Below are 15,033 nucleotides of genomic sequence, written 5' to 3'. Positions count from 1 at the left end.
AGCATATGTTACAACTGTCAATTGCGATATCCACGTAACAAAATGCATATATAGTAATGTGGAAATGAAAATATGTATCGTTATTACTTCTACAATTGTCATGATTACTAACACGTTGGATTCAAACCAACTAATTAAGCGAGAAAGAGATATTATGTGGTTCCTAAAAAAATTCTCATCAATATGCCAATGAGTTCTAACGAAATTCTTCCTCATTTTAAAATTCCACAAATTCAAAAATATTTTTCTTTTACCTTTTGGCATTTCGGAATCAGGAAAAGATATAATATCGACTGTTTTGTTCTTCTTCAGAAACACAAAAAATAACATTTTTTCACTTTTATCCAAAAATTTAAAATTTCTTCCCTTCAAATAGGGAAAACACAAGAAAAAATAAATCATTTCATCATTTTTAAAATCCACTTTTAATTGTGTACCTTGGATATCAACATGGGAACATGATAATAATAAATTCTGTTCATTTTTCATACACAAATTTGAATGATTGAGCAAAGCGAAGTAACATCTTTGAAGTTTCTTCACTATATTTATATCTCTAATGCATTGTGAGCCATAGGACCCATTCAATGCACTCACAACCAATGCGTTGTTTATTTTCATGTAATTATAACAACTCGTACTTGGCATAATTATGCTCCTTGTTCTTCGTACCTTAATAACATTTATCTTCTGCATAGTAATGCTTGAACACTCATAATTCTTCCATTTACCATGTAAATATATATTGTGCTCATTTCCCGTCTCTTCTTCTTCCTTTATGAAATAGCATGGTTTTTTTATGATATCCTTCCGATAATTTTGCTCATGTATAATTATCATATTCTTTGATCTCTTCTGATATATTTTATTTTTTTTTTTTTCCTTTACACAGTTGTCATTTGTACACAATAGGAACATGCTATTCCTCTTTTTATTTTTTAAAAAATAAGTATCTCTTTTGTCCATAGAAGAAATTTTTCCTTCTGAATTTTCACTCTGATAAGCGCTGTGCGGAGAATCACCATTGGGAGAGGAATCATCATTAAGAGAAGAATCAATATTACGAGAAGAATCATCATTAAGAGAAGAATCAATATTACGAGAAGAATCATTATTACGAGAAGAATCATTATTACGAGAAGAATCAATATTACGAGAAGAATCATTATTACGAGAAGAATCAATATTACAAGAAGAATCACCACTGTCGCATGTTTCGACCCCATGTGATAGGGATGTGTGGAGAAATTCCGGATTCAGTGAAACTGCCAAAGCGAGATTTGCCTTCTTCCTATTCTTATATAACACTAGCAAGAGTAAAACATCATGATTGACATCTTTTAAAAAATTAATTTTCTTCTCCACTTCATAATTGTAATTCTGATTATCATAACTTTTATTTAATACGTGGCGCATAAGAAATAGGCATATTTTTGTATTTTTGATCATATTGTGTCCGCTTTTCTTGGACAATTGATAATCATAATTTTCCATATTCCATTCGGCAGACTTGCTCATCTTTCTTCTAACATTTTGCATATCTTCAGAAGCAAGAATATGCGCAAATGTAAAATTTGTTTTATTCCCATGAATCACTCTATATACATTAGAGCCTTGAACAGAACTCATTTTGAACGGTTTATACGTTTTTATGCTATCATATCAAACGTTTTTTTTTTTTTTTTTTTTTTTTTTTTTTTTCTCTCTTAAGTATTTCCCAACCCTCAAACTTTACTTTTATGTTCTGACTCTCTTTCTAATGTATGTTTTTTTTCTCAGGTGATACAACTTTGTTGCTTCAAAAATATCAATTCTCTGTTCTAATGTTATCACTGTAATGCTCCTGTGAAATAAGTTCACTGTTATACTGCATTAGCTCTTTTTTTTTTTTTTCTTTTTTTTTTTTTTTTTTTCTTCCATTGACATTTTAAAAAAGCTTGCTCAATAATGAAAGTCTCTCTTAAAAAAAAACGAAAAAGGAATGGAAAAAGAAAAAGATCTTGGCGGACAAAAGGGGGAAAGAAGATATAGTTATTACCCCTTTTTAACTTTAAAATGTGTGAAAAGTTTGTAATTACATGTAAGCACAAAAAATAAAAATGCTTAAATGAAGGATAATATCAATACTGCTAATATGCCATACAAAATGCGCATAAATATATTGACAAGTTATCATATGTATATACTTTATAAACAGTTATGTACATATTCTAACATATGTAACTCTGAAAAATGCACAAACACGTGCAATCCCAAATTATTCCATAAAAAATTACAATGCAAAAAAAAAAAAAAAAAAAAAAAAAAAATATTAAATTTTTAAAATGAGGATGATAAAAATAGGAATGATGAATAGATAGGGAAAAAAAAAAAAAAAAAAAATTATACATATAAGTGTGAAATAGAGTAAGATCAATGAAGGAAAAATGAGAAAGGTGTGAAGTGTGCTTTTAAACGTAAAGAATATTCGAAAGTGGGATGAGGAAGTGGAAAGAAAAGTGGATTGGAAAAATAGGTGGAAATGTATATACATAAAACATGCTTGTACACGTGCGTAAATAGGAGCAGAAAAATGATTTGCACAAAAATGTGAACCAGTAATTCTGCACAATAATGGAAGCAGAAATGTTGCACAAGGATTGGAGCAAAAGGTCATTACGTAATGGTGAAAGTAGGAACCAAAAAAAGGAAAAGTGAACAAAATTTGTCGTAAAATAAAAAAAAAATTAGCAAAAATTGGGGGGAAAATAATGGGAGAAAAAAATGCGAGAAAAATAATGGGGAGAAAAATAATGAGAGCAAAGTGATGGTAACAAATTAATGGACGCAAAATAAGGGTGCAAAAAAATGGAACCAAAATAATGAGGACAAAAAAAAGGGAGTAAACAAAATTGGAGTAAAAGGTAGAAAGAAATAAGGCGATAAATAAATCCCAAATTGATGAAAAAAGAAATCGAGCTTGGTTGGTTGCGTGTGCAAGTTATTATTCTCTCTTTGCTCTTTTTCATTCGGGCGGAAACATGAGACCATATGTGATTTAAAAAAAAAAAAAAAAAAAAAGGTGAAAATGATGATGGAAAATGAAAACACTTTTTTTTTTTTTTTTTTTAATGTCACTGAGGTATGCACGACACTATAAGCATATTTCACATTTATGTTTATATTTACACAGTATTTTTTTCTTTTTTTTTTCTTTTTTTTTCTTTTTTTTTTCTTTTTTTTTCTTTTTTTTTCTTTTTTTTTCTTTTTTTTTCTTTTTTTATTTTTTTTTACTTTTTTTTTCTTTTTACGTATCTTTTCGCATATTCAAATGATAAAAACTGCATGCAACCGTACCATAAGAGCAAATACGGGTAATGAGAATAATAGACTGAATAGGAATAATAAAACACTATAATAAAAGCATACACTCGAAATAGGCAGGCGTAAGGGGGATAGTCTGGGTAAGTAGTTTGTGCATAAATACACACATACATATATTATATACATATGTGTGTATATATATGCACGAACTACTCTTCAGCACATAAAAATGTATGCACACGCGAATACTAAGAATTAGTTGTCTGTATAAAGCAGGAGTAATTTTATTCATTACATACTCGTTCCTGCACACACTGCATAAATGTATATTTCGCACTTGCTATTTTGATTGAGCAAAATTGAAAAAGTACGTGCCCAGAGTTTCGGGTATGCAAAAATTGTGTATGCGGGGGCCGAACAGGCATATACGGAGAACATTGATCAAAAAGAAAAGAACCCTTCAGAATTTACAAAAAGAAAAAGTAAAACAAAATAAACATAAATAAAACACAAATAAACACAAATATATGTACCAAAAAAAAAAAAAAAAAAAAAAAAAAAAAATGAAAACAAGTATTTTTATCCTTTTCACGTAAAAAAGGTTTCACTTAAGTATACATGCGTGCACACACACACGAGCATGCACATACGCACACAGAAAAAAAAAAAAAAAAGGGAAAAAAAGGAAGAAAGAGTATTTTCTATTTTAAAATATCTTATAAGAAACTTTAAAAATGTCATTTTCCTTTTTTTTTTTTTTTTTTTTTTTTTTTTTTCATATATTTTTATTCTTCCTTTTGCATGAAAACATTTCTTTATCGTAACAGTACGAGGCAGTTACCCGAGTGGGTGTAATTTAGATTTTCATGCATCATACACATATTACCCACAATCCATACACCACTACAAAGGGATATCCCTTTATTTTCTTACTCCATATATATATACTTTCACCTATTTTTTGACGTTTAAAATAAGTGGCCAGTTCTTCATGAATAAAAAGAAGATATTAAAAAAAGGGAGAAATTATAAATATGTAGAATTAAATGAGTAAGGATATTCATCATTTTATTGTAACTATCAAATCCACGCACCACCTGTTATTTTGCATACAAAAAATGTTCATACATATACCCATTACTAGGATTCCCATTCTTATTTATGCCTGTACATAATATCAATACAACTAAGCCAAGTTTTGTTACAACAGATTAATATTTTTTTTTTTTTCTTCTTTTCTTTTTTTGTGTGTATGTAAATGTGTGACCTTCTGAAAAGGATAGAAGCTCCAAGCTCGTGATCCACTGTGATATGCACATTTGCCTAAGTGTATTCTTCATTTTAAATGAAAAAACAAAATAACGTAAAAGGGGGGAAGGTTTAATAAGCTAAACGCAACTAACCAATTTGCACGTACTTAAGCTTTGCCTCAATTATCATTTTATTTTCGGAACAAAAATCTCTCCCACACTTGTATTCTTCTCCGTGTCATCAAAATTTATGTTAACTATTTTCCCAACGTTCATATAAACTCATTTTAAAAGAAAAGAAAAGAAAAGAAAAGAAAAGAAAAGAAAAGAGTTATTGTAAATTCACAAAAATCGGAATCCAAAAATTTAGTGTCTTATTTTGCATACCTCCCAAAACCAAAAGTATCATAAAAATAGCCACAATTTCATCTACACTCAGGGGAACTCTAAATATCTTCATACCATTTTTCATAATATTCTCAAAATTCTTCCATGTCGTTTCCTTTGCCATCTTTTAAAAATAAGAGGAATATATAAGAGAATCGGCAAGTAATGTAGCTTCATAAATCTTCTGTTACGTAAAATAACAGAAGAAGGAAAAAATTTAATAAGTTCTTGCATAACCTTCAGCAGTACAAAAAAACTGATTATGTTTATCCTCTTTACGGAATTTCTAACAAAATAATCACCATATTGGAATATTCCTGGGTGTTAGCCGTCTGCTGATGTGTAACTCCTTTTTTTTTTTTTTTTTTTTTGTGCACACATATATAAAGCATAAGGTTAAAATCTCAAAATTTTTCTCATTATCCATTCTTTGCTGATATACATTCATGACATAGGTAACTGTCATAAGAGGTTATTCACATGACTCACTGAGGTTTTGGTTGGCAAGTTGGCAGTTAATTTTATTGATACATTGGTTCAAAATAATTTATTAAAATTATTTTAATGGCATTTTTGACGACTTTTGCATGACTGCGCTACTTACAATTTTGACCAACTTTTTCATGACCATCCCTGATCATCCCCCCTCAGATAATTCTTGTGTCTTCCAACAAGCACACAAACATGTCATTGCAATTCCTCCGTTCTTGTGAACATCTTCTCATGTAAACTCCTCTACAATGAAATGGTCCTCACTTATGCTTAACAAATTGCATATTTTCTAAGCACATTGGCAAAGCATTTTTTCACACACATTTTTACTAGTTTATTATGCTGTAGACTTAAGGAAGGGTCAAACAAATCATCATCAGACGTCGTAACGAAAATGGACATCCTTTGTAGAGATGCTCTCTATATGATACTAAATTGTAAGTAAAACTTCTTTCATACTTCCCTATACCTCTTCTAACTTTTCTTTTATATTTTATTTTAGACACACAAGCAAAAAAAAAAAAAAAAAAAAAAAAAAAAAAAAAGAGGGAATGTGTCCTTTGATTATGTTTACTAAGTTTATGATGTACCATGACATCTGAAAACGATAGACATAGACATTTTGGTTCGTCAAAAGAAGAAAAAAAAAAAAAAAACATTAATTGTGTTTTCTTTATCGCATGGTAATTTTGATGTAGCTTAATATAGCAGAATGCAAATTACAGACAAAGCAAATGCAATCTCGTGTGGCGTTATTTTTATTTTTTATTTATTATTATCATTTTTTTTTTTTTTTTTTTTTCTTCTCTTTTCGCTACTTCACATTGGGGAAGGAGTGTCAAATTTATGCACACAAACCTTAAGACCTGTAGGAAAAAAAAAAAAAAAAAAAAATGCATGCGATCTCTGACTTTTCCCAAGAATAGCATATATAGCATTCCATGGACAGAAGTTAAGTGAGATTTCCATTTTTATTAAACATAAAAGGATCATTTATGAAATAGTATCTCATTTTGTGATAATAACATATCAGGGAAATAGCAACCCTTTTGCACAGACTCCAAAGGGAACTGTTCCAGATGCCAGTATTTTTTACAAACCCAAGTTTTAAAGTAATGAATTTCGTTAATTCGGTTCAAAACCAGAAGTACAGCCAATCATATAGATCCATTTTTGTGCACCCCCCATTTTTTCTACTTTAAATAAAAACAGCCTAACTAGGAGAGAACTCCGTTTGAGCTTGCAAAATGAAAAGATGCATACATCATTGGAAAAAAAAAAAAAAAAAATTTCCCTATTTAAAAGAGAAAGGGAAAATACATGTGCATCATAAAAGGAAAGAAGAAAAGTAGGACGAAAATAGACCCAACGTAGAAGCACAGTAAACGCAACATGGAAGCAAAGTGGTGCACACACACATACAAAAAAAAAAAAAAAAAAAAAAAAAAAAAAAAAAAAAAAAAAAAAAAAAAAAAAAAAAAAAAAAAAAAAAAAAAAAAAAAAAAAAAAAAAAAAAAAAAAAAAAAAAAAAAAAAAAAAAAAAAGCCAAATATAAAAGAAAAAAAAAAAAAAAAAAACAATATAAAAGAAAAAAAGGAAGGTCAAAATAAAAGAAAAAGGTATATACATAAATATGTAAAATACATAAGTATGTAAATGTGTAAATATATAAATACATAATTATATAATTATATAAATAATGATCCCTTAATATTTCTCCATTTTGGTGCAATTAAAAAAAAAAAAAAAAAATACTCCTTCACTGTACGAGTAACCGTCAATCGAATAATAAGACATTTCAAAGGCATCTCTTTTAGATATTGTATGAGCTATCACTGTCATCTGATGAAACAAACTGTTAAAAAAAAAAAAAAAAAAAAAAAAAAAAAGAGGGAAATGGAAGAGCATACATTACTAAGGACTCAATTGTTAAAAATAAAAAAATAATGGTTTCACAAAAATAAAAAAAAAAAAAAAAAAAGCAACGAATAACAAATGGATACTTAATAAAATAGCTAGTTTTGCTTATGGAAGAATGACGATAATTCATTCATCTCTATAATTGCTGTTACTTACATCTTTACTTGAATCGTCGCTGTCAAACTTAGATCCTTTTTTGGACTTTGAACTATCCAGTAAATTGCTCTACGGGGAGGTAAGTTGAAATGTATGAATGGTCATAAAAAAGGGAGGTAAAAATGCAGCAAAAAAAAAAAAAAATAATAAATAAATAATAAAATAGAATAAAATAAAATAAAATAAAATGGAATAAAATAAAATAATATAAACAAATAAAATAGAATAAAATAAACAAATAAAAATATATAAAAATAGGTATCCATTTTTTTTTAACAAAAATAAACAAAAGACACGTGAAATTTTATTCCAACTGTTACTGGTGCTTTTATCTCTTCATATTTTACTTTTTTTCTTTGGGATGGAGTTTTTCCACCGATACTTTCCTTCGCTGGAGTTGTTTTTTTCTCATTGTTCTTCTGCTTAACCTTCTCAGCCAAGGTCAAGCGAGGCTTCTTCTTATTTTCTGAAAGGTAAGAAAAGGAAAATGTGCACATGAGTGTATAAACCACTCAACAAGTAGTTGCATAGAACGATGCATGATAAACCATTCAACAAGTATTTGCATAGCAAGATGCATAAACCACTCAACAAGTATTTGCATAGCATGATGCATAAACCACTCAATAAGTATTTGCACAGAACGATGCATAATAAACCACCCAACAAGTATTTGCATAGTATGATGCATAAACCACTCAATAAGTATTTGCATAGAACGATGCATAATAAACCACCCAACAAGTATTTGCATAGTATGATGCATAAACCACTCAATAAGTATTTGTATAGAATGATGCATAAACCACTCAACAAGTATTTGCATAGAAGGATGCATAAACAGCCAGAGAAGCAGAAGTGCATAGTGAGTACCAAGCTCAAGGAGCTTGCTTTTGATTCCAGAGAATTCGTTGATGTTTATGGTGCTGTTAGGAGAAATTGTAATATTCTCATTGATGCCTAGAGGTTTATTGGGTGTCTTGTCAAGGATGTTATTGCCTGCACCGGAATTATTTGCCTTAACGTTAATGTCACTACTTTCTAATGACAAATCTGGAGAGGATGCCTTTTTTTTTCTTGATTGCTTACTACTACTATTTCTTATATTATTTTTTGTAGCTCGATTAGTACTATTAAGATTATTTTGATTAGTTATGAGACTAGCATCTGAGTCATAATTAGTTATGTTTTTATTTAACATGGGTGTTACATCAAAATTGCTTGAAAGTAAATCATCAGCTGCCTTAGAGTAAGATACACTATTATCTAAATCGTCATTTACTAAAATAGGAGTCTCATTAGTATCATCTATTTTCTTTAATCTTTTTCTTGTAGTACTACTAGTAGCATTATTGTTTGGTGGCTTTTTATTTTTTTTAATGTTAAGTGTGTGAATTAAGAATTCACTACTATCAGATGAATCACCTTCAGATTCTTCATCACTGGATAATTTTTTTTTTTTTTTTTTTTTTCTGAAAGCATTTGCATTTTGTTTTTTGGCAACTTTAAATCTGTTACTTTCTTCTCTATTGGCTAGTTCTACATTTCTCTGGAATTCAATTGCTTCTTCTACTTTTTCAATATCCTTTAACCACATCGTCTCAACAGTAATATTTCTCAAAATTTCTAATTCTCTTTCTTTTTCTTTATGTTGAGTTAGCAGTTCTTCAACCTTTTCAAGGGTAAGACTGAATATGGGCATACTTAATAAATAGTCATAATCTTTGACTGAAATTCCTGCTATAATTTCTTCATTATCATCTGGATTTTCAGCAGCTTCTTGTAATTCTTGTTCAAAAATTTCTTCCTTCTTAATTTTGTTAATGTCTTTATATGGATCATAGCCTTTTCTATACAATTCTTCTACAAGAACTTTTTTTTTTTTTTTATTAACAATAAGCTCATTATTAACAATTGCTAGAATGAATTTGCTCTTATTTGAAATAATTTTTTTTTCTTTTTCTAATTTGGAAATTAAATAGCTTTTTCTATTTTCATACGCCTTCAATCTTTGAAAGCAAAATTCTTTCAAAATGTCAAGTTCAGTAGAATATCTTTGTAGTTTCAGATTGGGATCAAACAAAGTCATATTTGTAGTAGTTAATGTACTTTTCAATTTGAATACTTTTTCTAATCCTTCTTCTTCAGCTTTTTTTAGCTTAGCTGGATCCATTTTAATAGTAAAACATATGTCTTCGTGTGAACTGTTATCTATGTAATCTACTATCAACTGATGTTTTTCATCTGTTAATAATTCCTCTAAAAATTCTTTATAATCCTGTGTCCATTTCTTAATGGGCAATTCTGTAATTTCCAACGTTTCATCATCTATTTTGTTAATTATTCCTATGGTCTCATATCCAGTCTTTCCATTATATTCTATTCTTCCTTTGAAATCCTTGTACCAAGGGATCATGGGTAGTAGTGGTTCTTTGTTAATATAACGCTTAATATTTTCAATAATATCTTTATAGTTATAATTGGGTATGGAGGAAGAGTAACCCGTTCCAATACCTTCACAGCCGTTGACTAGAATTGTTGGAATAACTGGAATGTAATATTGTGGTTCTATTTTTTGACCTTCCTCGTTTAGATATCTCAATATTGGATCATCATACTCGTTAAATATACTTCTAGTAGAGGTAGCTAATTTTGTAAAAATATACCTTGCTGCAGATGCATCTTTTCCTCCCTCTTTTCTGCTACCAAATTGCCCACATGGTTCTAAAAAGTTTATATTATTAGACCCAACAAAAGTCTGCGCCATGTTAATAATAGTTTGTTGTAGAGATGATTCTCCATGATGATATGCACTATGCTCCGCTATGTAACCAACAAGCTGTGCAACTTTACATTCATTTTTTAAATTTCTCTTGAAACAACCATAGAGCACTTTCCTCTGTCCGGGTTTCCACCCATCCATTATATTTGGAATACTTCTCTCTGTATCATATCTAGAATAATAAATAAGTTCCTTATTGACAAAATCATAGTATGACAAATCCTTTTCCTTATGATCTACATAAGAACCAATAATAAAATTTTGTAACCATAATTTTCTGTCTTCAATTCGTTTCTTACTAAAAGCCATGTCAATAGAATCACCATCTCTATCACCTGTCCAAAGGAACATTATCTTATGGTTTTTAATATCAGAAAAGTATTGTTTAAATTCTTTATCTGTAGATGTACCAAGTCCTTTGTAATATTTTATTTTCCATCCAAGTAAATTAGTATTTTCTTTCCATTGTTCATATTCTGCTATAGTGAAAAATGAATATTCTTGATTTCCCTTTTGAACTTTCACAATTGGAGTTACAAATTCACTAAGAAAACCTTTATGTTTTAATAAACTAGGCCAAAATTTATGAATCATATTAATTAGTAACCCTTTAATATGTGAACCATCGTAATCTTGATCTGTCATAATCATAAGAGAACCATATCTAAGGCCCTTTAAATCATCTTTATTCTTATCTGTTATGTCTAATCCCATAATCTTAAAAATATTTTGGATCTCCTTATTATCCATTAATTGCTTAAAAGATGCATCCCTAACATTTAGTAATTTTCCTTTAAGTGGAAATACACCATACTTGTCTCTACCAACAATTGACAAACCAGCTAAGCATGATGTCTTTGCACTATCCCCTTCTGTAAGTATTAAAGTGCAATCTTGACTATGCTTACTACCTGCATCATTTGCATCTTCTAACTTAGGAATTCCTATGATTCTTTCTCTAGCCTTTGATGAACCTGCTTTCATTTTTTTTCTTAATTCAACCTGAGCTTTTGCTTGGGCCCATAATAAAATATTACTCAATATGGGACTTTTCAATACACTATTTATAGTCCTATCTGTTAGTATACATTTACTGCCAAATTTGGCCGGTTTGGTTGTTAATGTTTCTTTTGTCTGAGAATCGAATGTTGGGTTTACAATTAAACAGTTTACAAAAACCCATAAATGATTTTTTATATGACCTGCTTTAATTTCCATTCCTCCTTTATTCTTAGCATTCGCTTTTTTACTAAGGGAATTTAATAACTGTTCTACAATATAATTTACATGTGACCCACCTTTGGTTGTACATATACTATTAACAAAAGATACTTGTTGGAATTGTGAACCATCTGTCTTAGAAACAACAATTTCCCATCGATGTTGTTTCTCATGTATCTTTACAACCTCCTCTTCATCATTATTGTTATTACCATTTCCTGCATTACTCTTTGCTGGTGTTGCATCCCCAGAATTTTGTAATAAGCTATTATCTAAATTTTCCATTGTTTGATTTGCACTTAAATCTAAGTTTATGCTTTTTTCTCCACCTTCTACTGTCTGATCATCCTTATTACCATTATTTGCATTGCTCTTTCCAGTATTTACACCAGCATTATCTTTCAAATATAAATCAACATAACTTTTGAAATCTTTAATACCTAATCGATTTCCATTCAAATATACACGAACACTACACGTTCCAGCCAAATCATACACTCTTTTACACAATAAACTCTCAATATCATCGTCCATTTCAGTCATACCAAATTTTGATAAATCTGGTTTGAAAGTAACCTTAACATAGTCCTTTCCATTGTAATTTTTTATAAGTGGTTCAGAAATTTTAGACATATTATCAGTCCATACCATTTTAAATTCTTTTTTTCTTGAACTATCACCACATTGAACTACAAATTCTTTGCTAAAAATATTCGTTAGTTTTGCACCGAATCCATTTCTACCACCTGTTATTCTATCCTCTGCATCATCATAATTATCTGAAGTTAGTAATTCCCCAAAAATCATATGGGGAACATATATATTCATTTCTTTATGTATTTCTACAGGAATTCCCTCTCCATCATTATATACACTTATTTTCTTTTGTTCCTTATTAATTTCTATTTTTATGCAAGTCATAGGATTCTCACTTTTCTCCTTTTCTCTAGCTTTTACATCTGCAGCGTTTACAATAATTTCGTCAAAAATTTTATACAATCCAGGTACATATGTAATACTTTTCTGTATCATCCGATTCCTTTCTTTATTCCATACCCATAGTAGCTGTGTGTGCATTTCAACACTTCCTATATACGTGTCTGGTCTCAGCAAAATATGTTCTATTTGAGATTTCTTTTGGTACCTCTCTTCAATTGATTTGTTCTTCGACATTGTTCTTATGATAGATAGGATGAAAAACGGGGAATGAAAGGAAAAGAGAGAGAAAAAAAAAAAAAAAAAAAAAAAAAAAAAAAAAACAAGAAACGAGAAACGAGAGAAATCACTAAAAACTTTGGCTACTGAATCCTACTCTACCGTTACTACATGAGGCAATGGTAATTCTTATCCATGCGAACTTCAGCTGTGTGTAATGATTATAATGTGTAAATTCAAAGAATTTTTTCACTTGGAAAATATACGAAGAATTTTTTTTTTTTTTTTTTTTTTTTTCTTTGATGCAAATCCGTGTATGTCTCTTACAATCAAATATAAATAAATTTACACTTATTTTCTCCCCTCTTGTGAAAATGTATAACATATGTGCATTCCTATGAGTGCACCCTTTGTGAGTTTCCTTTTGGGATATGATGGGACAAGTGTATATGTGGCCTCGGGTAAACAAAAATCCATATGCGTTTACTAATGCGAGTGTGAGTGCTTTAATGCATCTGCGTCTCGCTATGCCACTGCTTTAAAATATTCTCAGATGTGGAGATATCACGGCTATATTGATATGTGTATGTATATATATATATGTGTGTACGTCTTATACATGTGCTTAGGATCTTTTTAATAATATGAGCCTACATACACCCATTTTCCAGTGCATCCGTGTGCTTTTTAAACACAATTTTCAAAAAAAAGAAGTAATAAAAAAATGCAAGTTCCTGAGGTGTCATTAATGCACGCAAATTTCCTTTTTCATTTTAGAGGTCGCACATTTATGTATCTACCCACGCTTTATTTGTATCCATAAAATAAATGACTATCCCTCTACGGTAGAACACGGCTTTTGAAATGTGTATATATGTATATATATATATTTCACATGTATGTGTTGCGTGGAATGTGTAAACATAAATGATTCATAAACGTGTGACAACAGGTGCGGAAGAATTGTGTAGTAAAGGGTAATTAGAAATAGGGAAAAAAAAAAAAAAAAATTAATAATAAAATTGGTGTAAAAATTAATAATAAAATTGGTGTAAAAACTAATAATAAAACTGGTGTAAAAATTAATAATAAAATTGGTATAAAAATTAATAATAAAATTGGTGTAAAAACTAATAATAAAACTGGTGTAAAAATTAATAATAAAATTAGTGTAAAAATTAATAATAAAATGGATGTAAGAATTAATAAAAAAAATTAATGAAAACAAATGAAAAAAATAGTGATATAATTTGTCAAGGTAGTGAAAAGTTGACGAAACAACTGTGGAAGGGATTAACTAAAAGCCATTTATAAAACTCCTTTAAATTCGTAACATTTATGCTTCATGGGAAGTAACGAAACAGGTGTTATTTTCCACCTCTTCAGGGACACTCAAAACCCAAGTTCCACGTAATCCCATGAATATGAAGAGGATGAGCACGTGCATACCTAAGCAAAGGGTTATACTCTGTATGTAGGAAAAGAATAAACCCCACTTGAGCATAGAAATTGATACATATAAAAAAAGAAAATGTAGTATAAGTACAAAGACAGCATAGATACGCATGCCTGTGCATCTACCTGCACAAGCACGTCACAATTGACTTGGTACCCAGGCGGTTAAAAATACTTCTGTGCTTTAGGGTGGTCACCGTGGGGATAAAATACGAAAAAAAATTAAAATATGGGAAAAAGGAAAAAAAGGAAAAAAAAAAAAAAGGAAAAAAAAAAGAAAAAAAAAAGAAAAAAAAAGGAAAAAAAAAAGGAAAAAAAAAAGAAAAAAAAAAGGTAAAAAAGGAGTGAAAAAAATTTTGCCAAAAGTTAGGCAAAAAAATTGGACCCGAAATTGGGTCAAATATTAGCAAAAAATGAAGCAAAGAGCAGTGTAAAAAAATAAAATATAAAGCGACGAAATGAAACTGATAAAATGGCAACGATTAATAACATATAATGAATGATGTACAGTGAAGAATGGTATACGTGAAGAATGGTATACGTGAAGAATGGTATACGTGAAGAATGATGTACAGTGAAGGGTGCAAAGAAAATGAAAGTTAACGAAAAACCAACACAGGCATCTAAATATGGAGATGCTTTTCCACCCACCCCCTTTTTATGTGTTCAATCTTCTGTGTTTATTTCATTTGATTTGCTGAATTGCGACAGGTGATTCAGCGGGGAACTGATGAAATATTAAATTATGGTGTGGAAACGAAAACATGGTATATATATTATTTTACAAATTAAAAATGTGTTCATAATAAAAAAAAGTTTGGCATACGCGTTGCAGGTTTTCCAATAAATAATAGCGTTATATATGTATATATATATATATATATATATATTCATATATTAATATAGAAATAT

At 29.5% G+C, this 15,033-nt stretch overlaps 1 protein-coding gene across 1 annotated transcript; it reads right to left on the bottom strand.

Moving 5' to 3' along the window:
* Positions 1-7,245: 7,245 nt before the first annotated feature.
* Positions 7,246-12,684, bottom strand: PGO_131730 (DNA topoisomerase II; the record flags this gene model as incomplete). Its single annotated transcript, XM_028689689.1, has 4 exons — positions 7,246-7,287; positions 7,509-7,577; positions 7,856-7,974; positions 8,382-12,684. The coding sequence occupies 4 exons, from the start codon at positions 12,682-12,684 to the stop codon at positions 7,246-7,248; spliced, it is 4,533 nt and encodes a 1,510-aa protein (XP_028545490.1).
* Positions 12,685-15,033: the final 2,349 nt, after the last annotated feature.

Source organism: Plasmodium gonderi (assembly GCF_002157705.1).
Source record: "Plasmodium gonderi DNA, contig: Chr13, whole genome shotgun sequence".
Classification (NCBI taxonomy): domain Eukaryota; phylum Apicomplexa; class Aconoidasida; order Haemosporida; family Plasmodiidae; genus Plasmodium; species Plasmodium gonderi.
Note: the sequence above shows the minus strand (reverse complement) of the source record. Positions and strands in the feature narration are given on the sequence as shown.